Source organism: Salvelinus namaycush, chromosome 1 (genome assembly GCF_016432855.1).
Source record: "Salvelinus namaycush isolate Seneca chromosome 1, SaNama_1.0, whole genome shotgun sequence".
NCBI lineage: Eukaryota > Metazoa > Chordata > Actinopteri > Salmoniformes > Salmonidae > Salvelinus > Salvelinus namaycush.
The window spans coordinates 4,932,132-4,955,596 of record NC_052307.1 but is presented as its reverse complement, the minus strand read 5'-3'; the positions used below and the strand labels follow the sequence as shown (position 1 = coordinate 4,955,596).

The following is a 23,465-nucleotide window of genomic DNA, read 5'->3' as shown; positions in this document are numbered from 1 at the left end:
TGTAACTGTGGTCTTCCCTGTGGTCTTCCCAGTGTAGTTCCTATGTAACTGTGGTCTTCCCTGTGGTCTTCCCAGTGTAGTTCGTATGTAACTGTGGTCTTCCCAGTGTAGTTCCTATGTAACTGTGGTCTTCCCTGTGGTCTTCCCAGTGTAGTTCCTATGTAACTGTGGTCTTCCCTGTGGTCTTCCCAGTGTAGTTCCTATGTAACTGTGGTCTTCCCAGTGGAGTTCCTATGTAACTGTGGTCTTCCCTGTGGTCTTCCCAGTGTAGTTCCTATGTAACTGTGGTCTTCCCAGTGTAGTTCCTATGTAACTGTGGTCTTCCCAGTGTAGTTCCTATGTAACTGTGGTCTTCCCAGTGTAGTTCCTATGTAACTGTGGTCTTCCCAGTGTAGTTCCTATGTAACTGTGGTCTTCCCAGTGGAGTTCCTATGTAACTGTGGTCTTCCCTGTGGTCTTCCCAGTGTAGTTCCTATGTAACTGTGGTCTTCCCAGTGTAGTTCCTATGTAACTGTGGTCTTCCCAGTGTAGTTCCTATGTAACTGTGGTCTTCCCAGTGTAGTTCCTATGTAACTGTGGTCTTCCCTGAACAGGTGCACAGTAACAATATGTTCTACCACGGGGTGAAGATCTTCTCCTCCGTGTCCTGCTCTTTCAAGCCCCGCCTCATCGCTAACTGGGAGGCGGAGCCGGTGGAGTTCCGTACGGTGCTGGACGACCGCAACCCCAGCGCTCGCTATGTGACCGTGCCTCTGGGACGCCGTAATGCCAAGGCCCTGCGCTGCCGCTTCCACTTCGCTGATGTGTGGATGATGTTCAGCGAAATCTCCTTCCAGTCAGGTAGGAGGGGAAGCAGAGAAATATCTACCGCTAAGGTTTGGTTTGGTTCCCTTCTTCCTTTCTTCCTTTCTTCCTTTCTGACTGACTGACTGACTGACTGACTGACTGACTGACTGACTGACTGACTGACTGACTGACTGACTGACTCACTCACTCACTCACTCACTCACTCACTCACTCACTCACTCACTCACTCACTCACTCACTCACTCACTCACTCACTCACTCACTCACTCACTCACTCACTCACTCACTCCCTCCCTCCCTCCCTCCCTCCCTCCCTCCCTCCCTCCTCTTCATCCCCTATGGGACGTAAGACTACAATGATCTACTTCCAGCGATATCTGTCCTTTGACACATGTTGAGCCCCGCCAGGCACCGGTTCACTGGAAAACAGTTAAAGACCTGTGCAATATGTAGAAATAGCCACGCCATTTCCTGGCTTTCAAAAACTCTTAAATGTTTGCTAGATTTTAGGTTGTGACGTGACAAGCACAAGCAATGTACCATCTAAACCCCTGTCAAAATATAGACTCTAATGTTCAGTGTCGTATGTTAACACAGGTGACCATTTGAAGAGATTTGTCTCAAACGCTATATATCTATTTTCTGAAATGTTGGTAAATTAGTGTTTATTGTTTAAAGAAGTTGAGAGAGATCAGTGTATTTTTTCACTATCTAATCATGACATGAGGTTGTTCAATGACAGACATGTACTGTATTTGTAACGATGTGGGTTGAGAGTCGGGAAGCAAGTCCAGGGAATGAGTGTTTTAATGAATAAACGTTACGTAATACAAAACAAGAAACCACGAACAGCACACAGACATGACACAGAAACAATAACGCCTGGGGAAGGAACCAAAGGGAGTGACATATATAGGGAAGGTAATCAGGGAGGTGATGGAGTCCAGGTGAGTGTGATGACACGCAGGTGCGCGTAACGATGGTGACAGGTGTGCGCCATAACGAGCAGCCTGGTGACCTAGAGGCCGGAGAGGGAGCACACGTGACAATATTTGATTAAAATCTATCACTTGATGGATTCATTTCAGAGAGACAAATAATCATTTTTATTTTGCAAATGCAATATATCTGCCTCACTCTCAGAGAAATGAGTAAAACTGCTAGGTTTTACACAGTCAAATGTAACTAATAACTATATATTTTTATAAAGAAATGTACAGATGATACATTTGTGACATCAATATTTAAATGTTTTAAATAATAAATAATTTAATACAGTAACATGAGATCTGTATGTAAAACATTTACATTTGAATTGTTTGGCATTTAGTAGATGCTCTAATCCAGAGCGATTTACAGTTAGTGCATTTTAAGATAGCTAAGTGGGTCCACCACATATCACAGTCAAAAATACAGGATACGAACATTCTAGCAAAGAAAATGATATATAGTGTTTTGCAAATATATATTTTTTTCATACACATACTAGGAATAAAAATATTTTACACACACACATGAAGATTACCCATAAGCAATCATTTCTGATAAAAAAAACACAAATTTGAAACATTTGTGGAAATAGAGTTTTTGGAAATAAACTCTTAATTTGTTCCTTTTGTCCCACAGCAGACACCGTGATTCCTACTCAGATAACCCCGGTGGTGACATCCTCCTGGCCCAAGGAGGAGAGCTCCATGCCCACCACCCACAAGACTGGTAACCCTTCAACTCTCTGCTTCCCCTCTCCCAATCCTTACCATAACCATTCATGGAGAAAATGCAAAACTGAGCGTTTCGGGGTAGTCTCTTCAGAAAAAAGGGTTCCAAAAGGGTTTTTATCCATTGGAGAACACTTTTTAGTTCCAGGTAGAACCATTTTTAGTTCCAGGTAGAACACTTTTTGGATCCAGGTAGAACCATGTTTGGTTCCAGGTAGAACTCTTTTTGGTTTCATGTAGAACCCTCTGGGGAAAGGGTTTATACATGGAACCCAATAGGGTTCTACCGGAAACCAAAAAATGTTCTTCAAAGGGTTCTACAATGGGGATACCTGAACCCTTTGAAGTACTAGATAGTTTAGGTGTTTTCTAAAAGTATAAACCTACACCTCCCTTTTCATATGCAGCACCTTTCAACACTTTGTTTCATTTCAGTTGTTTAGTTGTAGCTGAAAAAGTCTGACTGCAAAAGTGTAAAATAAGCTGAAGGAAAGGGAATGGATCCATCTAACCTGCTTCTACTGTATACAGTATAGTTTTCACTATGGAAATAACTTGATTATGTTATATCCTTGATCATATTTTAAATATATGTACTACTGGCTATAGACTTATATGTATTTTTTTTTCTCCAAATAAATGAAATTAGTCAACTCCTTAACTCCTCCCCCTCAGTGACAAACCCATCAGCCAAGTACCAACCGGATGATGGGAACACCCCTATTCTGATTGGCTGTCTGGTGACGATCATCCTGTTGCTCGTAGTGATCATCTTCCTGATCTTGTGGTGCCAGTATGTGTGCAAGGTGCTGGAGAAGGTAGGACAGACTATATTCTGGATACCCACATCTGTCATAACCCTTTTTGACTAGCAGGTTGAACTGAGAAGGCAGAAGGGGATGTGAAAAATTGTGTTCTCTGAAGTGAAGAGGAAAATTCAGCAACTCTAATGGCCTGGAAAGTGTAAATTGTTTTTATTTCTCCTCCGAAATCTAAATAGCATAATGAAGCTGTCTGTTTTTTGCATGGGCTGTGTCTTAATCCACCTCATCCTTCGATATTCGCCTTCCGCATCTGCGGTGGAAGGTGGAAGAGCTACAGCGGTATTTGTCAGACCAAGAGAAATCCCGAAAATCAGTCTTCTCACGAAAACGTCTGTAGAGTCCGAACGGTTTGGCCTACAAACTAATATGACCTTGGGACTCATCTGAAGTCGGTACCGACGATCTGCCAACTTCTGTCTGTAGCGTCCCAACAGTTTGGGCTAGCACCATCGAAAGGTGAGACTCTCACGTACATGTTGGTTGTTTTGCTCTAGGACGCCCACAAGCCTCACAAGACTCCACCGAAGGTCCTCGCTACCAGTTTTAAACAATCATGGAAGTAGTTTAGTGTTTACAAAATGGGTTAAATATGGGTAAAAAAAGTATCTAATTTCCTGATCTTTCTTATATGTCTCAGATACAGGACAGACATTTCACAACAAGCTTCCTTTTGATACATCTTTGGACTATCTGTTTTTCCATGTATGAATGTTATTCAATGTGTATCTAAGGTCGAATTCAATGTTTTATTAAATTAAAAATCAAATATCTAAATGATCCATGGTATGACCATCTTAAAACAATTCCATATGTCATCTTAGTAGAAACGCAGCCAGGGCCGTTACACCTTAGTGTGTTTGTGTTTTTATAAAACAACTCCCACTGCCCTCCAAGAGATGCTGAGTTTCCTCTTCACTTCAATTCGCTCCTCAATTGATGCGCCTCGGAGAGGGAGGTAGCGATAACGTTTCCTTCGCTAAAGACTGATCCCTGCCTGCTTCCCGCCCCCAGGCTCCACGCCGTATCCTCGAGGAGGAGGTCACCGTGCGCCTGTCCTCCAGTAGTGACACCATCATTCTGCAGACCCCTCCCGTGCCCCCCCGGGTCTCTCAGATGGACCACCCGTACGAGCGCGTCTTCCTCCTGGACCCTCAGTACCAAGACCCGGCCGGCCTCAGGAACAAGCTGCCTGAACTGTCTCGGAGTGCAGAGACCTCAGGTGAACACCTCTTCCTCTCCTTTCTCCTCCCACCTTCATCCTTCTTTCAATCAAAGGCATCGTGTTACTTCTTAGTCCTTATAGTTTGCATGTTGCTGTGACTGTTACTCGCTTCTTACAAATCAACCTGTTGATCATACCGGCTGCTTCTCTGGTTCTCAATATCCTCTGGAATGTTGTATGTTATGCACGCTGATCTGTTGTTCAGACTCTCTCTCTTCTTTACCTTCCAGTCCTCCTCCATATCCCTCTAGCCTCTAGCCCTATGCCTTTATGACCTCTTCCTGACCTCTCGTCACGACCCAAGGCCCCTCTCGTGGTAAGAGATGAAAGGTGTGCCAATATGAAGACCCGGAATGTCCGCCCAATGATGATTGGAAATGTTGAAATGCCAGTGTCTCTTTGAATAGTTTGTATTTCCGTTTTACTATCAGACTATAATATCAGAATGATATAGAAGACTATAGTGGTGGGGATGGGGAATGTCCTGCTTGTCTGATTTGAGGCTATAGTTCCTTCCCCTTCTGTGTTACTGTCTGGGACTGCCAGGGTCTGTTACTGTCTGGGACTGCCAGGGTCTGTTACTGTCTGGGACTGCCAGGGTCTGTTACTGTCTGGGACTGCCAGGGTCTGTTACTGTCTGGGACTGCCAGGGTCTGTTCCTGTCTGGGACTGCCAGGGTCTGTTACTGTCTGGGACTGCCAGGGTCTGTTACTGTCTGGGACTGCCAGGGTCTGTTACTGTCTGGGACTGCCAGGGTCTGTTCCTGTCTGGGACTGCCAGGGTCTGTTACTGTCTGGGACTGCCAGGATCTGTTACTGTCTGGGACTGCCAGGGTCTGTTCCTGTCTGGGACTGCCAGGGTCTGTTACTGTCTGGGACTGTTCTCATTTCATCCTTAGCTTTATGAGTCTGGCACAGTGTTCAAAATGTAGAGTAGGACTGCTGCTCTAGGATCAGTTTAGCCTTATAGATCATAATGAACAAGACTACTTGAACAAGGGCGACCTGATCCTAGATCAGAACTCCTACTCTCAGGCCCTGGTTATCATAACAGTCAGGAGCTTAGCACAAACTATCACTCTCTCTTTCTCTCTCCGCCTCCTCCTTCTCTTCCTTTTCCTCCTCCTGCTCTTCCTCCTCCTTCTTAACATTCTCCTCCCTCCTCCTCCTGTTCTTCCTCCTCCTCATCCTGTTCTTCCTCATCTTGCTCTTCCTCCTCCCTAACATTCTCTTCCCTCCTCCTCCTGCTCTTCCTCCTATTCATCCTGTTCCTCCTCCTCTTCCTGTTCTTCCTGTTCTTCCTCCTCATCATGCTCTTCCTCCTCCTCCTCCTCCTCCCTAATATCCCTGCTCCTCCTCAGCGTGTGGTGGGGGCTATGCGGAGCCCGATGTCACCCAGTGCACGCCTCACCAGTGCTTCCAGAACAGCGTGCCGCACTACGCCGAGACAGACATCGTGAGCCTGCAGGGTGTGACCGGCAGTAACATGTATGCCGTGCCCGCACTCACCGTCGACTCGCTCACCCGCAAGGACATCTCCGTGGCAGAGTTCCCCCGCCACCGGCTGCTCTTCAGGGAGAAGCTGGGGGAGGGGCAGTTTGGGGAGGTGAGGACCTTCCTAGTGTTTAACTTCTTGTCGACGTACACACAGACAACTGCAGATGACCTCATTCGTTCTTCACGAGCGTTTAAACGTTATATTCTTCAAGAATCAATGAAGGCTGTATCAATCCCAGATTGCCCTTCAACAGTTATCCACTGGAGGAAACAACAGAAAAAGGTTGTACTGTGTGTTATATTACCAAACGCTTTTCTGATTTCAGTCACATAAGTGACTGTGTTGTTCACCATGTATTTATCATTACTCCCACATTTATAAACAATTTACTAATCATTAATAAAGTATTTGTTCAGTCCCTAATCTAAAGTGAGAGCTATCTATACTTTTTCAATAGTTTATAAATGTTTTGAGTGACCAGTGTAATTTCTCACTAAAAGATGGGCAGACATTGATGGGCAGACATTCCTGCTGTACCTGGTGAAAGAACAAGCTCACAACACAGGATGTTTAATGAACTATAAATATGTAACAGTGTTGCTTCCGTCCCTCTCCTCGCCCCAACCTGGGCTCGAACCAGGGACTCTCTGAACACATCAACAACTGCCTCCCACGAAGCATCGTTACCTATCGCTCCACAAAAGCCTCAGAGCGAGTGACGTCACCGATTGAAACGCTATTAGCGCGCACCACTAACTAGCTAGCCATTTCACACCGGTTACATATATACATGTTTGAATAATTAGCAAATGTGGGAGTAATGGTAAAAAAATGATAAGCAAACTGTTTGCAAATGATTATAAATTGCAGTGAAAGGGAAACAACTACTTCAAGGTCTCAGAGTGAGTGACGTCACCGATTGAAACGCTATTAGCGCGCACCACCGCTAACTAGCTAGCCATTTCACATCGGTTACATATATACATGTTTGAATGATTAGCTTACTAACATTTACAAATGTGGGAGTCATGGTTAATAAATGATAAGCAAACTGTTTGCAAATGATTATAAATGGCTTATTATGGACCCTTAAAATAATGTGTTACTGGGCACGCAATGAAAAACGCTTCAAAACATAAAAAGGAGTGTTTCTTATTGGACAAGTCCAGGTAGTCCCTCCCTGTTTCAGTCTGTTTGGGGCCTAATGAACATGACCCTGTTCTCTGTGCAGGTCCACCTGTGTGAGGCTGAGGGTCTGCCTGAGTTTCTGGGGGAGGGCGCCCCCCTTCCCGACCGAGACGGACGGCCTGTACTGGTGGCGGTGAAGCAACTGAGGGCAGACGCCACCAACAACGCCAGGTGTGTGTGTTTGTTTATTTGTGTTCACCAGGTGTGTGTGTATGAATAATCCTACAGTACTCTGTATGTATGAATATTCCTACAGTACTCTGTGTGTATGAATATTCCTCCAGTACTCTGTGTGTATGAATAATCCTACAGTACTCTGTGTGTATGAATAATCCTACAGTACTCTGTGTGTATGAATAATCCTACAGTACTCTGTATGTATGAATATTCCTACAGTACTCTGTGTGTATGAATAATCCTACAGTACTCTGTGTGTATGAATAATCCTACAGTACTCTGTGTGTATGAATAATCCTACAGTACTCTGTGTGTATGAATAATCCTACAGTACTCTGTGTGTATGAATAATCCTGCAGTACTCTGTATGTATGAATATTCCTACAGTACTCTGTGTGTATGAATATTCCTACAGTACTCTGTGTGTATGAATATTCCTACAGTACTCTGTGTGTATGAATAATCCTACAGTACTCTGTGTGTATGAATAATCCTACAGTACTCTGTGTGTATGAATAATCCTACAGTACTCTGTGTGTATGAATAATCCTACAGTACTCTGTGTGTATGAATATTCCTACAGTACTCTGTGTGTATGAATATTCCTACAGTACTCTGTGTGTATGAATATTCCTACAGTACTCTGTGTGTATGAATAATCCTTCAGTACTCTGTGTGTATGAATATTCCTACAGTACTCTGTGTGTATGAATAGCTACGTTCTGACCTATGGTATTCTAAACCCCCCCCCCCCCCCCCCCCCCCCCCACCGCCACCACACAAACACACACGCACAGGAACGACTTCCTGAAGGAGATCAAGATCATGTCGAGGCTCAACGACCCCAACATCATCCAGTTGCTGTGTGTGTGTGTGAGCTCAGACCCACTGTGCATGGTGACTGAGTACATGGACAACGGAGACCTCAACATGTTTCTGTCACAGAGAGAGATGGAGAGCACCCTGACCCACGCCAACAACATCCCCGCAGTCAGGTGAGACCCTCCTCCTCTCACCATGCTCCTCCTCTGTCTCCTCCTCCTCTCGCCACGCTCCTCCTCTGTCTCCTCCTCCTCTCACCACGCTCCTCCTCTCTCCTCCTCTCCTCTCACCACACTCCTCTGTCTCCTCCTCCTCTCACCACACTCCTCCTCTCACCATGCTCCTCCTCTGTCTCCTCCTCCTCTCACCATGCTCCTCCTGTCTCCTCCTCCTCTCACCATGCTCCTCCTCTCTCCTCCTCCTCTCATCACACTCCTCCTCTGTCTCCTCCTCCTCTCACCACACTCCTCCTCTCACCATGCTCCTCCTCTGTCTCCTCCTCCTCTCACCATGCTCCTCCTGTCTCCTCCTCTTCTCACCACACTCCTCCTCTCACCATGCTCCTCCTCTGTCTCCTCCTCCTCTCGCCACGCTCCTCCTCTGTCTCCTCCTCCTCTCACCACGCTCCTCCTCTCTCCTCCTCTCCTCTCACCACTCTCCTCTGTCTCCTCCTCCTCTCACCACACTCCTCCTCTCACCATGCTCCTCCTCTGTCTCCTCCTCCTCTCACCATGCTCCTCCTGTCTCCTCCTCCTCTCACCATGCTCCTCCTCTCTCCTCCTCCTCTCATCACACTCCTCCTCTGTCTCCTCCTCCTCTCACCACACTCCTCCTCTCACCATGCTCCTCCTCTGTCTCCTCCTCCTCTCACCATGCTCCTCCTGTCTCCTCCTCTTCTCACCACACTCCTCCTCTCACCATGCTCCTCCTCTGTCTCCTCCTCCTCTCACCATGCTCCTCCTGTCTCCTCCTCTTCTCACCACACTCCTCCTCTGTCTCCTCCTCCTCTCACCACACTCCTCCTCTCACCATGCTCCTCCTCTGTCTCCTCCTCCTCTCACCACACTCCTCCTCTCACCATGCTCCTCCTCTGTCTCCTCCTCCTCTCACCACACTCCTCCTCTCACCATGCTCCTCCTCTGTCTCCTCCTCCTCTCACCATGCTCCTCCTCTCTCCTCCTCCTCTCACCACACTCCTTCTCTGTCTCCTCCTCCTCTCACCACACTCCTCCTCTCACCATGCTCCTCCTCTGTCTCCTCCTCCTCTCACCATGCTCCTCCTGTCTCCTCCTCCTCTCACCACGCTCCTCCTCTCTCCTCCTCCTCTCACCATGCTCCTCCTCTCACCACGCTCCTCCTCTGTCTCCTCCTCCTCTCACCATGCTCCTCCTCTGTCTCCTCCTCCTCTCACCATGCTCCTCCTCTCTCCTCCTCCTCTCACCACCCTCCTCCTCTGTCTCCTCCTCCTCTCACCACCCTCCTCCTCTGTCTCCTCCTCCTCTCACCACACTCCTTCTCTCTCCTCCTCCTCTCACCATGCTCCTCCTCTCACCACGCTCCTCCTCTGTCTCCTCCTCCTCTCACCATGCTCCTCCTCTGTCTCCTCTTCCTCTCACCATGCTCCTCCTCTCTCCTCCTCCTCTCACCACGCTCCTCCTCTGTCTCCTCTCACCACACTCCTCCTCGGGCTCTTCCTCCTCTCACCACGCTCCTCCTCTGTCTCCTCCTCCTCTCACCACCCTCCTCCTCTGTCTCCTCCTCCTCTCACCACACTCCTCCTCTGTCTCCTCCTCCTTTCACCACTCTCCTCCTCTGTCTCTTCCTCTCTCACCACGCTCCTCCTCTGTCTCCTCCTCTCACCACGCTCCTCCTCTGTCTCCTCCTCTCACCACGCTCCTCCTCGGTCTCTTCCTCTCACCATGCTCCTCCTCTCTCCTCCTCTATCACCATGTTCCTCCTCGGTCTCTTCCTCTCTCAAACGCTCCTCCTCGGTCTCCTCCTCTCACCACGCTCCTCCTCTCACCACGCTCCTCCTCGGTCTCTTCCTCTCTCACCACACTCCTCCACTGTCTCCTCCTCTCACCACACTCCTCCTCTCCTGTCACCATGCTCCTCCTCGGTCTCCTCCTCTCTCACCATGCTCCTCTACTCCTCTCCTCTCACCACGTTCCTCCTCTCTCCTCTCCTATCACCATGTTCCTCCTCGGTCTCTTCCTCTCTCAAACGCTCCTCCTCGGTCTCCTCCTCTCACCACGCTCCTCCTCTCACCACGCTCCTCCTCGGTCTCTTCCTCTCTCACCACACTCCTCCACTGTCTCCTCCTCTCACCACACTCCTCCTCTCCTCTCACCATGCTCCTCCTCGGTCTCCTCCTCTCTCACCATGCTCCTCTACTCCTCTCCTCTCACCACGTTCCTCCTCTCTCCTCTCCTCTCACCATACTCCTCCTCGGTCTCCTCCTCTGTCTCCTCCTCCTCTCTCCTCTCCTCTCACCATGCTCCTCCTCGGTCTACTCTCCTCTCACCACGCTCCTCCTCTCTCCTCCCCTCTCACCACGCTCCTCCACTCCTCTCTCCTCCCCTCTCACCATGCTCCTCCACTCCTCTCTCCTCCTCCCCTCTCACCATATTCCACCACTCTCAGTCATTCCAACTATACCAGGGGTATTCATACCCAAGCCTAGAGGTCCAGAGTACTACTGCTGGTAATGTTCTACCTGATAATTAATTTTACCCACCTGGTGTCCCAGGTCTAAATCAGTCCCTGATTAGAGGGGAACAATGCAAATCTCCGCAGCAGTGGAACAGGCTTGGAGGTCCAGATTTGAATTGACCTAAACTAAACCAATTCTCTCACCCATAGAAATAAAGGTCAATGACTCAATATTCTATTACTACTCCCTCACTTCTGTCGTGGAAAATTGCAAGATTATGTTATAATGCTTGTAAGTTTATGTTATAATGCTTGTATTGCATTATAATGGTTGTTTTACTCGACAGAATAGAGTATTGTGTGTGTGTTCCACTGAGGATGGGCCTCTATGAGATAGCACTGACAGAGGAGATTTACGATGTCTTTGGGTGATAAAACCTAAAGAGCATTCCAGAGAACATGAGCTAATGGTTCTGTTCTATGCCGTACCAGGGAGAAACGGTTCCCTTTTGGAGTAAGAGGGCCAGACAATGGTCTTAACAATGAAAACTGTTGACACAGCAGTAACTGTCTGCTATGTTTTATAGATATCTTTCATACAAATCTTAACCTTTGTGAACTGTTCCTAAGATCTGTGGTTCGTCAGTGTAAGTTGAGAGGGGTGTATCTTGGCTATAAAAGATCTTTGTACTTTTCTGTTGGTACTTCTCAACGGTTCATTAGAAATAGTGAATTGTTGAAAGTCAAATGCTATTGCAAAGCTTATTATTATTAAAGATGTAGTTTAAGTATAACTCTGACTGGTGTGTAGTTTGTAACTCTCCTCATTTGGTAAAGCAGAAATATGCCACCACACTTCCTCCAACAACATTGTTCTACATTGTTTTCTTAAGCTAACACATTGGTTCTCTCTCGCTCTTCGCTATATTTCCTCACTCTTCGCTATCTCTCCTCTCTCTCATTTCACTATCTATCTTCTCTCTCTTCTCTACCTCTCCTCTCTCTCTCTCTTCGCTATCCATCTTCTCTCTCTCATTTCGCTCTCTCCTCTCTCTCTCTCTTCACTATCTCTCCTCTCTCTCTCTTCGCTATCCATCTTCTCTCTCTCATTTTGCTCTCTCCTCTCTCTCTCTTCGCTATCTCTCCTCACTCTCATTTTGGTCTCTCCTCTCTCTCTCTCCTCTCTCTCTCTTCGCTATCTATCTTTTCTCTCTCACTTTTTTGCTATCTCTCTCTCTTTGTAGTTTGTCAGACCTCCTGCACATGTCAGTGCAGATCTCGTCCGGCATGCGGTACCTGGCCTCTCTGAACTTTGTGCACCGAGACTTGGCCACACGCAACTGCCTGCTGGACCGCAGACTCACCATCAAGATAGCAGACTTCGGCATGAGCAGAAACCTGTACAGCAGTGACTACTACCGCATCCAGGGGCGAGCTGTGCTGCCCATCCGCTGGATGGCCTGGGAGAGCATTCTACTGGTGAGAAAGGATAATACTTCAGGGTCGTTCCACAAAATTAGTCCCTTTTGGGTAGTTAACTTGGTGAAAAAATGTAACATTTTATTTTACAAAATGTTAAAATTTTGTCATGACGAGCATGTTCAACCTCTCAAGAAGTTACATTTAAAAAGTGACTATAGTAAGTGCTTATTAAGTGCCAAATAAAGTAGCAGGGTTGACTGTCACAGAGGTGACCGTAACATGGCCATAAATCCCCTTGTGACAGTGAGAATGGAAGCGTGTTGTGTGCAACAGGGAGGGGCAATTGAATGCAAGCTTCACAAAAAAAATGTAAGACCCTGGCGGGCTGCCAGTAAAAACCATTTCCAGCCTGTCTATCTATGGGTAACAGTCTTGACCTATTATGCTCAACCCTCTCAGTTTTCCACCACAAAAACACTGAAATGGGCCAAAAAGAGTAGAATCAGCTCACCTGATTTGATAGTATGATTTAACTATAATTTTTTATATATATATATGTGAAAAAGGAATAGTTTTACCATATTAAAAATATAGTTAGATTCACATTACAGGGTTAACTTTAAAATCAGGGGCATGTTGTTGTTTTTTTACATTAAAATGAATCACTAATCACATGAAATAAATAATATTCTTTAGAAATAAAATTCTAATCACATGAAATAAATAATTATCTTTAGAAATGAATCACTAATCACATGAAATAAATTATCATCTTTAGAAATGAATCACTAATCACATGAAATAAATAATCATCTTTAGAAATGATTCATTGTAACAAAATAACAGGGCTTTGATGGTGTTGCTCTGAACCAGAGCATGTGAGCTGAGTTGAGCAGTTGGAAATCCAGCTCATTGCTCTGGCGCACCACGTCCTTTCCAACCGCACCACGTCCTTTCCAACCGCACCACGTCCTTTCCAACCGCACCACGTCCTTTCCAACCGCTCCACGTCCTTTCCAACCGCTCCACGTCCTTTCCAACCGCACCACGTCCTTTCCAACCGCACCACGTCCTTTCCAACCGCTCCACGTCCTTTCCAACCGCACCACGTCCTTTCCAACCGCACCACGTCCTTTCCAACCGCTCTGCTAAAAACCGTTCCACGCTCACAAGTTTAAAACACTGCAGCTCCAAATTCACTCCATTCATTAAAATCCCAATTTAACCAACACCATCTACTGTTGTGACTACCTGGACCTACCATTTTGGTTTTGAATCCAAACCATATGATTTGAATGAAAAGTATTTTGAATAAAAAACATGAAAAGATGAATGTAAGAAGCGCACATCATTTCAAATAGGCTACATTCTTTAAAAAATATATATATATCACTTTTATTTAACCAGGTAGGCTAGTTGAGAACAAGTTCTCATTTACAACTGTGACCTGGCCAAGATAAAGCAAAGCAGTGCGACACAAACAACAACACAGAGTTACACATGGAATAAACAAACATACAGTCAATAATACAATAGAAAAAGTATATGTACAGTGTGTGCAAATGAGGTAGGATAAGGGAGGTAAGGTAATAAATAGGCCATAGTGGCAAAATAATTACAATATAGCAATTAAACACTGGAGTGATAGATGTGCAGAAGATGAGTGTGCAAGTAGAGATACTGGGGTGCAAAGGAGCAAATAAAATAAAATAAATAACAGTATGGGGATGAGGTAGTTGGATGGCCTATTTACAGATGGGCTATGTACAGGTGCATTGATCTGTGAGCTGCTCTGACAGCTGGTGATTAAAGTTAGTGAGGGAGGTATGAGTCTCCAGCTTCAGTGATTTTTGCAGTTTGTTCCAGTCAATGGCAGCAGAGAACTGGAAGGAAAGGCGGCCAAAGGAGGAATTGGCTTTGGGGGTGACTAGTGAAATATACCTGCTGGAGCGCGTGCTACGGGTGGGTGCTGCTATGGTGACCAGTGAGCTGAGATAAGGCGGGGCTTTACCTAGCAGAGACTTATAGATGACCTGGAGTCAGTGGGTTTGGCGACGAATATGAAGCGAGGGCCAGCCAACGAGAGTGGTGGGTATTATATGAGGCTTTGGTGACAAAACGGATGGCACTGTGATAGACTGCATCCAATTTGTTGAGTAGAGTGTTGGAGGCTATTTTGTAAATGACATCGCCGAAGTCGAGGATTGGTAGGATAGTCAGTTTTACGAGGGTATGTTTGGCAGCATGAGTGGAGGATGCTTTGTTGCGAAATAGGAAGCCGATTCTAGATTTAATTTTGAATTGGAGATGCTTAATGTGAGTCTGGAAGGAGAGTTTACAGTCTAACCAGACACCTAGGTATTTGTAGTTGTCCACATATTCTAAGTCAGAACCGTCCAGCGTAGTGATGCTGGACTGGCGGGCAGGTGTGTCATATTAAACAGCATATAAACACTGTAAATAGGTCAGGAGCCAGACAGGGAGCCTGAATGATTTAGGCTGTATTATTTATATTATTTCAAGGCTATAACATACATTGTGAAGCGAGTGCGACACAATAGACTGGTAGGGACATAAAGCGCTCAGCATTTAAACAACATTTCATTGTATTAAATCATTATAATATAGAAATTGCGCATATAGGCTGTGACATACTTAGATTGAAATACAAATTAAACAAAAAAGGACTTATTAGTGCCTTTTTGAATTACTTTTTATAATTAATTTTTAGAACCACGTCTGTCTTCAGGCTCATGTGATGGTGCCTGGAGAGCTGGCCAGCAGTGGAGAATATCCTCTCCACACTTGCAGAGCCACTGGGGATGATTAACACCCTTCGGGCCACTCTTGCCAGGCTGGGCAGGGATGCAGAGTTGTTTTATTTATTTTTATAGGTATGCCTAAAGGTTTTTAGGCAAAATAACCCAATCAAAACGGAAAGCTCCTTGAATATGGGAATATGCCAGGCCTATTGATCCTAAATCAATTATGGCCTATTTTATAGATAATAGAACAAAAATGAACGAAACATTTAAGAGATCAGATTTAGTTTATAAATACTTCGCTACAGTGACACACTCCTTCCTGTCTTTTGTCTTTTCTTTTTGGTGGACACTACATCACCACACTCCCTCTCTTTAGTAGTGGACACTACATCACCACACTCCCTCTCTTTAGTACTGGACACTACATCACCACACTCCCTCTCTTCTTTAGTTGTGGACACTACATCACCACACTCCCTCTCTTTAGTAGTGGACACTACATCACCACACTCCCTATCTTCTTTAGTTGTGGACACTACATCACCACACTCCCTCTCTTCTTTAGTTGTGGACACTACATCACCACACTCCCTCTCTTGCTCTTGGTCCTCATCTTTGTAAGTCACCTTGATTTAGCACCTGTGTGTTCTATCAGTTTCTTTATGAAAATATTTAGTGAACTCCATGACAGTAGCTAAAGCAAGGCGCTTTAGCAGTACACAAGTTGACAATAAATGCATGCTGGGCCGGGCATGCCTTGAGCTCATGAAGTGAGCGCTACTGGAGTGAAATCAGAGTGGGTGAGAAGGCCGACACTCCAGCCTTTGGGAATCTTCTCTCTACGCTCTCCAGTAAAATTGGGCACGCTCCGCTTGTCGCTCCACTCCAGCTCCACTACTCGCTCCGGCTCCGCTATTCGCTCCGCTCCACTACTCGCTCCGCTCCACTACTCGCTCCAGCTCCACTACTCGCTCCACTCCAGCTCCACTACTCGCTCCGACTCGCTCCGCTCCAGCTCCACTACTCGCTCCGCTCCAGCTCCACTACTCGCTCCACTCCAGCTCCACTACTCGCTCCGACTCGCTCCGCTCCAGCTCCACTACTCGCTCCGCTCCAGCTCCACTACTCGCTCCACTCCAGCTCCACTACTCGCTCCGACTCGCTCCGCTCCAGCTCCACTACTCGCTCCGCTCCAGCTCCGCTCCAGCTCCACTCCAGCTCCACTACTCGCTCCGCTCCAACTCCACTACTCGCTCCGTATTACCTCCCAAGAGAATTCTCTTCGGTTATAGTCACAGCTGTGTATATTCCCCCTCAAGCCGATACCACGACGGCCGTCAAGGAACTACACTGGACTTGATGCAAACTGGAAACCACATATCCTGAGGACGCATTTATTGTAGCTGGGGATTTTAACAAAACAAATAGGGGAAAAGCTACCGAAGTTCTGTCAACACACTGATTGTAGTACTCGCTTAGGAAAAACACTAGATCACTGCTACTCACCTTTTCGAGATGCCTAGAAGGCCCTCCCCCGCCCTCCCTTTGGAAAAATGTTGCTCCTCCCTTCCTATAGGCAGAAACTCAAACAGGAAGTACCCATGCTAAGGTCTATTCAACGCTGGTCTGACCAATCGGAATCCATGCTTTGATCACGTGGACTGGGATATGTTCCGGGTAGCTTCCCAAGAACAACATTGACGCTTACATGGACACGGTGACTGAGTTTATCAGGAAGTGTATAGGGGAAGTTGTTCCCACGGTGACTATTAAAACCTACCCAAACCAGAAACCATGGATAGATGGCAGCATTCGCTCAAAACTGAAAGCGCGAACCACCGCATTTAACCATGGCAAGGTGACTGGGAATATGGTTGTATACAACCAGTGTAGTTATTCCCTCTGTAAGGCAATCAAACAGGCAAAACGTCAGTACAGAGACAAAGTGGAGTCGCAATTCAATTCCAAGCTGTTTAAAGGCACAGTCAACTTAGTGTATGTAAACTTCTGACCCACTGGAATTATGATACAGTGAATTATAAGTGAAATAATCTGTCTGTAAACAATTGTTGGAAAAATTACTTGTGTCATGCACAAAGTAGATGTCCTAACCGACTTGCCAAAACTATAGTTTGGTAACAAGAAATTTGTGGAGTGGTTGAAAAACGAGTTTTAATGACTCCAACCTAAGTGTATGTAAACTTCCGACTTTAAGTGTATGTACAGTCTTCTATTCTACTGTATTGTAATCAATGCCACTCCGACATTGTTCATCCTAATTTTTATATATTTCTTAATTCCATTATTTTACTTTTAGATTTGTGTGTATTGATGTGAATTGTTACTGTACTGTTGGAGCTAGGAACACAAGCATTTCACAACACCCGCAATAACATCTGCTAAATATGTGCATGTTACCAATAACATTTTATTTGATTTGAAAAGATGTGCAACATGAAAATGTGGTCCCATTTACATTGTTTAATTTATTGATGGTCCCTAACTAGCCCCAGAGATAGACTGTCCAATGTCAAACCAACTTTGCCACAACCAGGCTGAAGCTAATTGGTGAAAGGAGTTGGCTAGCACTAGCTAGCATAGGCGACTTCAAGACACACTACCTGGTTAGACAGTTTCAAGTTATCTAGAAGGGTGATTGACTAAATGTGAACTGTTTTTTTTAAATGTAGAAACAAACACATGTGATTTGCGAACACACACAAGAGACACCCACATTAAACCACACCCACAACACAACTCTTGTCGGCTGCTGAATTTCATAATGACCAAGTCGAAAAAACGAGGACAAATCAGAAAATGTATATTTTTCTTATAGATGTTTTCTAAGACTCCCTTTCCATCTGTTTGACGACAAAAACAAAGCCTTTGCTTGACAAATGTGCAGTATATATGGCTCAATTTCACATTGAAACAGTGGCGTTGAGTGGATGAGAGATAGAGATGATGTAAATGTTATCATGTATTCATCGAAGCTCATTCAGAACTCTGATAGAAGTTATAGGCAACCATTTTGACCAGTTAAGGCAACCTTTACATCTGAGTCTTCTGCATTAGTGCACACCATAGCAAAACACTTATGAAACTCCTCCCTGCTTGTCTATTTTCTTCCGTTTGGTGCCAAATCAATACGACCCAAATAGATCCCGTGGTTGTTGGTGTGAGGTTTAGGGTGAAGTTGGTCCTTGATGCGGGATCTTGGGTTAGTTTGGTATTTTCTGCACTAATAGCTAAGGTTAGGATTGGGGGAGGGGAATCTGATTCTAGATCTGTACCTAGGGGGGAACTTCACTGTCTGTGTGGTTCCTCTCCAGGGTAAGTTCACCACGGCCAGCGATGTGTGGGCCTTCGGCGTCACCCTGTGGGAGATCTTCACTCTGTGTAAAGAGCAGCCCTACAGCCTACTGTCAGACGAACAGGTCATCGAAAACACTGGCGAGTTCTTCCGAAACCAGGGCAGACAGGTAAGTGATTTTATTTATTTATTTTATTCAATCATTTATTTATACATGGGTGACAAAAACATTTAAAAGAGAGAAGAGTGGTATCCAGGTACTGGATTCATCAGTGCATAGGATTAAACATGTCATTAGGTAGAGTAGCTTAGCTTTGTCTCACATTCAACAACATGTCATTCTTTTCCATATGGGTAAAATATTATTTAGTCTTGTGCTCAAATTGTGTCATCCTGCATGCAATGTAAAGTCCATTATATATCTGTGACTATTATATATCTGTGACTATTATATATCTGTGACTATTATATATCTGGGACTATTATATATCTGTGACTATTATATATCTGGGACTATTATATATCTGGGACTATTATATATCTGGGGCTTTTATATATCTGTAACTATTATATATCTGGGACTATTATATATCTGGGGCTTTTATATATCTGTAACTATTATATATCTGTGACTATTATATATCTGGGACTATTATATATCTGTGACTATTATATATCTGGGACTATTATATATCTGTGACTATTATATATCTGGGGCTTTTATATATCTGTAACTATTATATATCTGGGACTATTATATATCTGGGGCTTTTATATATCTGTAACTATTATATATCTGGGACTATTATATATCTGGGACTATCATATATCTGGGACTATTATATATGTGTGACTATTATATATTTGTGACTATCATATATCTGGGACTATTATATATCTGGGACTATCATATATCTGGGCATAACAGTAATGTTTTGGCACCCCATCCCCCGTCCACCCCATTTTTCTTCTAGATCTTTCTATTCGCCCCACTGCTCTGTCCTCCCTCTCTATTTGAGCTGATGATGCGTTGTTGGGACCGCGACATCGCCGATCGACCCACCTTCGAGGGGTTGTACCAGGCCTTACGACCACACGTGGTCCAGTGAACTTTGAACCCTGGCACAACCAACGGGCTGTCCTGAGTGAGAGGTCCATTTTGCCTGAATACTCTTCTCTTAACCCCTCTGACTGACAGACAGAAGGACAGACGGACAAACATACGGACAGACAGAGAGACAGACATACAGAGAGACAGACATACAGACAGCGGGGAGGACTGGAAGAGGAGGCAGCGATGTTGTCATTTTGAGAGAGCAGGAAGTGGGTTGAGGTTATCACTTACAGAATGTGGACCACTTCTTTCATCTTTCACATTCTTCAGTGATGGACCTTTAATCATATAAAATCCATGAAAAAAAGCTGTCACCTTTTTGTCTGTTGATGGTTTGTGTAAATTGAATTCTGTTCATCCATCTTTATACAGTATGTTGTGTTTTCATGTTGTTTTTGTATGGTAGGCCTACCAAAGAAATCATAATATCCCTAATACCTGGCCTAGTAAGAAATCAATAACTGGACAAATGCTTTTGTCTTGAGGTCCTGTGGTTTTTTTTGTGTAAAGCACTGCTGCCTGGTTGTCTTCCATTTATCCATGATATGTTCCTTTCATTATCCCCACACTGGACTATGATCATTTTGATTTGTTTGACTCAGATTTTATTGTCCTTTTTTAATATGAATGTTATATAGGTCAGTTTGGATAAGGCCTTTGGCTAAAGCAGAACTACTGTCATAGCTAGAATAGGACCCTAACCCTCTGACCCTGACCCTAACCCTAACCCTGCTTTAGAGAGGGTTGGGGAGCCACAATGGACTGATGATGAGGAATAGAAAGCACTGTCCCCTTGGAGATGTCTACTGCAAGGCACTGTCCCGCTGGAGATACCCACCGCAAACTGTGCAGCCTTATCAGATAGCATTAAAGCTAGTTAGCATTATTAGATATCATTAGCTATCCCCTACAGAGATTCAGTCATCTGGATTGAGTAGCTGGAGGCTGGTTAGCTTTGGTCCAGGGGCGTTTGTGCGCGTTCCAGTGGAGGAACACGCACTGATGGTGACGTGGACCAGAGCTAGAAGCTGGACAACAGTGACGTGGACCAGAGCTAGAAGCTGGACAACACTCTTTTTGAGTATACAGTAGCTAGCATGTTGTTGTGGCCAAGCCTCTGACCACACAGTAGCTAGCATGTTGCTGTGACCAAGCCTCTGACCATTCAGTAGCTAGCATGTTGCTGTGACCAAGCCTCTGACCATTCAGTAGCTAGCATGTTGCTGTGGCCAAGCCTCTGACCATTCAGTAGCTAGCATGTTGCTGTGGCCAAGCCTCTGACCATTCAGTAGCTAGCATGTTGCTGTGGCCAAGCCTCTGACCATTCAGTAGCTAGCATGTTGCTGTGGCCAAGCCTCTGACCATTCAGTAGCTAGCATGTTGCTGTGGCCAAGCCTCTGACCATTCAGTAGCTAGCATGTTGCTGTGGCCAAGCCTCTGACCATTCAGTAGCTAGCATGTTGCTGTGGCCAAGCCTCTGACCATTCAGTAGCTAGCATGTTGCTGTGGCCAAGCCTCTGACCATTCAGTAGCTAGCATGTTGCTGTGGCCAAGCCTCTGACCATTCAGTAGCTAGCATGTTGCTGTGGCCAAGCCTCTGACCATTCAGTAGCTAGCATGTTGCTGTGGCCAAGCCTCTGACCATTCAGTAGCTAGCATGTTGCTGTGGCCAAGCCTCTGACCATTCAGTAGCTAGCATGTTGCTGTGGCCAAGCCTCTGACCATTCAGTAGCTAGCATGTTGCTGTGGCCAAGCCTCTGACCATTCAGTAGCTAGCATGTTGCTGTGGCCAAGCTTCTGACCATTCAGTAGCTAGCATGTTGCTGTGGCCAAGCCTCTGACCAAACAGCTGTTGTGTTCACAGCTCCGCCTTCAGATGAATTGAGCCATAGCAATAGAATTACTGCTGTACTTCCCTTCACCTGTTCTAGTACACATATTTCTATGATTGTAGCTGGCTTGCATAGAATTCATTCTGAGTTGCAGGGGATTGAAATGAAGGTTAACCTTAATTGTGGTTGTAAATATAATTGAAAAGCGATCTCTGTGTAGATGTCACATGTCCATTGGGGAGATCAATCGATGTTGTCATGTTAGTGTAAAAGTTTTAAAAAGCCAAGTTTTACTTTTTTTGTTATTTCAAAACGTTATTCCCCCCCCTCTATTTTAAGTACATTTTTTTGTATTGCTGCATCCTCTGTTGCCACAATATCTGAGTGAATGAACATCAAGTGTTTAATAGTGGCTGACACCATAGATCTCAACATTGAAATCAGCTTCCGACATTTCTTGTGTTGTCATTGTTAAGGTTATTAACATTAATGTTAATGTGTTGTTCACCTGTACTGTATCTGATGCTTCATGGTGTGTCTGTGTCTGCTGGGAGGAGGGGCTCTGCTGGGAGGAGGGGCTCTGCTGAGAGGAGGGGCTCTGCTGAGAGGAGGGGCTCTGCTGAGAGGAGGGGCTCTGCTGAGAGGAGGGGCTCTGCTGGGAGGAGGGGCTCTGCTGGGAGGAGGGGCTCTGCTGAGAGGAGGGGCTCTGCTGAGAGGAGGGGCTCTGCTGAGAGGAGGGGCTCTGCTGAGAGGAGGGGCTCTGCTGAGAGGAGGGGCTCTGCTGGGAGGAGGGGCTCTGCTGAGAGGAGGGGCTCTGCTGAGAGGAGGGGCTCTGCTGAGAGGAGGGGCTCTGCTGGGAGGAGGGGCTCTGCTGAGAGGAGGGGCTCTGCTGAGAGGAGGGGCTCTGCTGGGAGGAGGGGCTCTGCTGGGAGGAGGGGCTCTGCTGAGAGGTGGTGCTCTGCTGGGAGGAGGGGCTCTGCTGAGAGGAGGGGCTCTGCTGAGAGGAGGGGCTCTGCTGAGAGGAGGGGCTCTGCTGAGAGGAGGGGCTCTGCTGGGAGGAGGGGCTCTGCTGAGAGGAGGGGCTCTGCTGAGAGGTGGGGCTCTGCTGGGAGGAGGGGCTCTGCTGAGAGGAGGGGCTCTGCTGAGAGGTGGGGCTCTGCTGAGAGGTGGGGCTCTGCTGAGAGGGGGGACTCTGCTGGATGTGTTATGTGTATGTTTGGCATTCCACGGAGCACTGGGGGAAGTGGTTCAACTTGACGTGTGCCCCGTTGTTGTGCAATACAATCTGCAACGCATGGAGAGGGGAGGGAGGAAGGGGGAGAGAGGGATGTAAGGAAACCACTAAACTCAATATCCCAGAGGTCTTTGCTGAAGTGAGCCTGTGTTGGCTAATGTTCGTTGGTAAAGATGAATCCCTTAATGCTGGTCCAGACAGAGTAAATCATGTTTTTTGTTTTCCATGGGTTAAGATTGGATAGAAGAAAGCGGATTATTGACCTGAGCTCTGTAACAGTTCCTCTCTGGAGTGGCTTTCTCTACTTTTTGGATGTCATGGAAGCACAACTGTGGTAAAGGAGGTTTGAGGTAAAGGTTGGTTTGAGCGTGTGCATGTGGCAGTCTGCTAGACTTAGTGTCTCTGTACAACGTGTTCGTACGAGTGTGAAAACCCAAAAGGGTTAGTGCTTGAACGCATAACGGGTGGTCATGACTGGTTGGTTTGGTGCCAGGTGATAGAGGACACTCTCTGATTTTTCTCTTTTCTATTCATTGCTTCAGTTTAGAAACTCTTCTCATACATATGTGGCTGACTTGTACATAGTGTAGTCAGAGTAGATTTGTATAGTAATATATTGGGTGCTGAGGAGAAGATTCCAGCCCCATGACAGTTTTCCTCTGATCTTTTCTTTCTCTTTGTTTCTCATATTAAAATCAAACTTGACAAATGGTATCGTGTCTTTTTTTTTCTATCATTAAAAAACAACAAAATGTGTTTTAAGTGAGAAAAAAGGAAATACATTCACATGAGCACTGCACCGCCTTCTCCACCCATGCTCCACCAAGGTTTGCCAGCACACAGCTTTGACCAGAGGATGCGAGCGGAGCTGGGGTGAA

General features: G+C 45.8%; 1 protein-coding gene across 1 annotated transcript; it reads left to right on the top strand.

Annotated features, from left to right (window-relative positions):
- Positions 1-588: 588 nt before the first annotated feature.
- On the top strand, positions 589-21,562 carry ddr2l (discoidin domain receptor family, member 2, like). The gene is made up of 10 exons (XM_038972971.1): positions 589-840; positions 2,434-2,523; positions 3,201-3,343; positions 4,361-4,568; positions 5,932-6,176; positions 7,300-7,427; positions 8,231-8,428; positions 12,152-12,386; positions 18,427-18,576; positions 19,382-21,562. The coding sequence occupies exons 1-10, from the start codon at positions 609-611 to the stop codon at positions 19,514-19,516; spliced, it is 1,764 nt and encodes a 587-aa protein (XP_038828899.1). The 5' UTR covers positions 589-608; the 3' UTR covers positions 19,517-21,562.
- The last annotated feature ends 1,903 nt before the right edge of the window (positions 21,563-23,465 follow it).

Bases quoted from the DNA above. Each gene is read 5' to 3' on its own strand.
- ddr2l (XM_038972971.1), top strand. From the start codon at position 609: ATGTTCTACCACGGGGTGAAGATCTTCTCCTCCGTGTCCTGCTCTTTC. The intron at 841-2,433 runs GTAGGAGGGGAA...TTTGTCCCACAG, and splicing joins CGAAATCTCCTTCCAGTCAG to CAGACACCGTGATTCCTACT. The intron at 7,428-8,230 runs GTGTGTGTGTTT...ACACACGCACAG, and splicing joins GACGCCACCAACAACGCCAG to GAACGACTTCCTGAAGGAGA.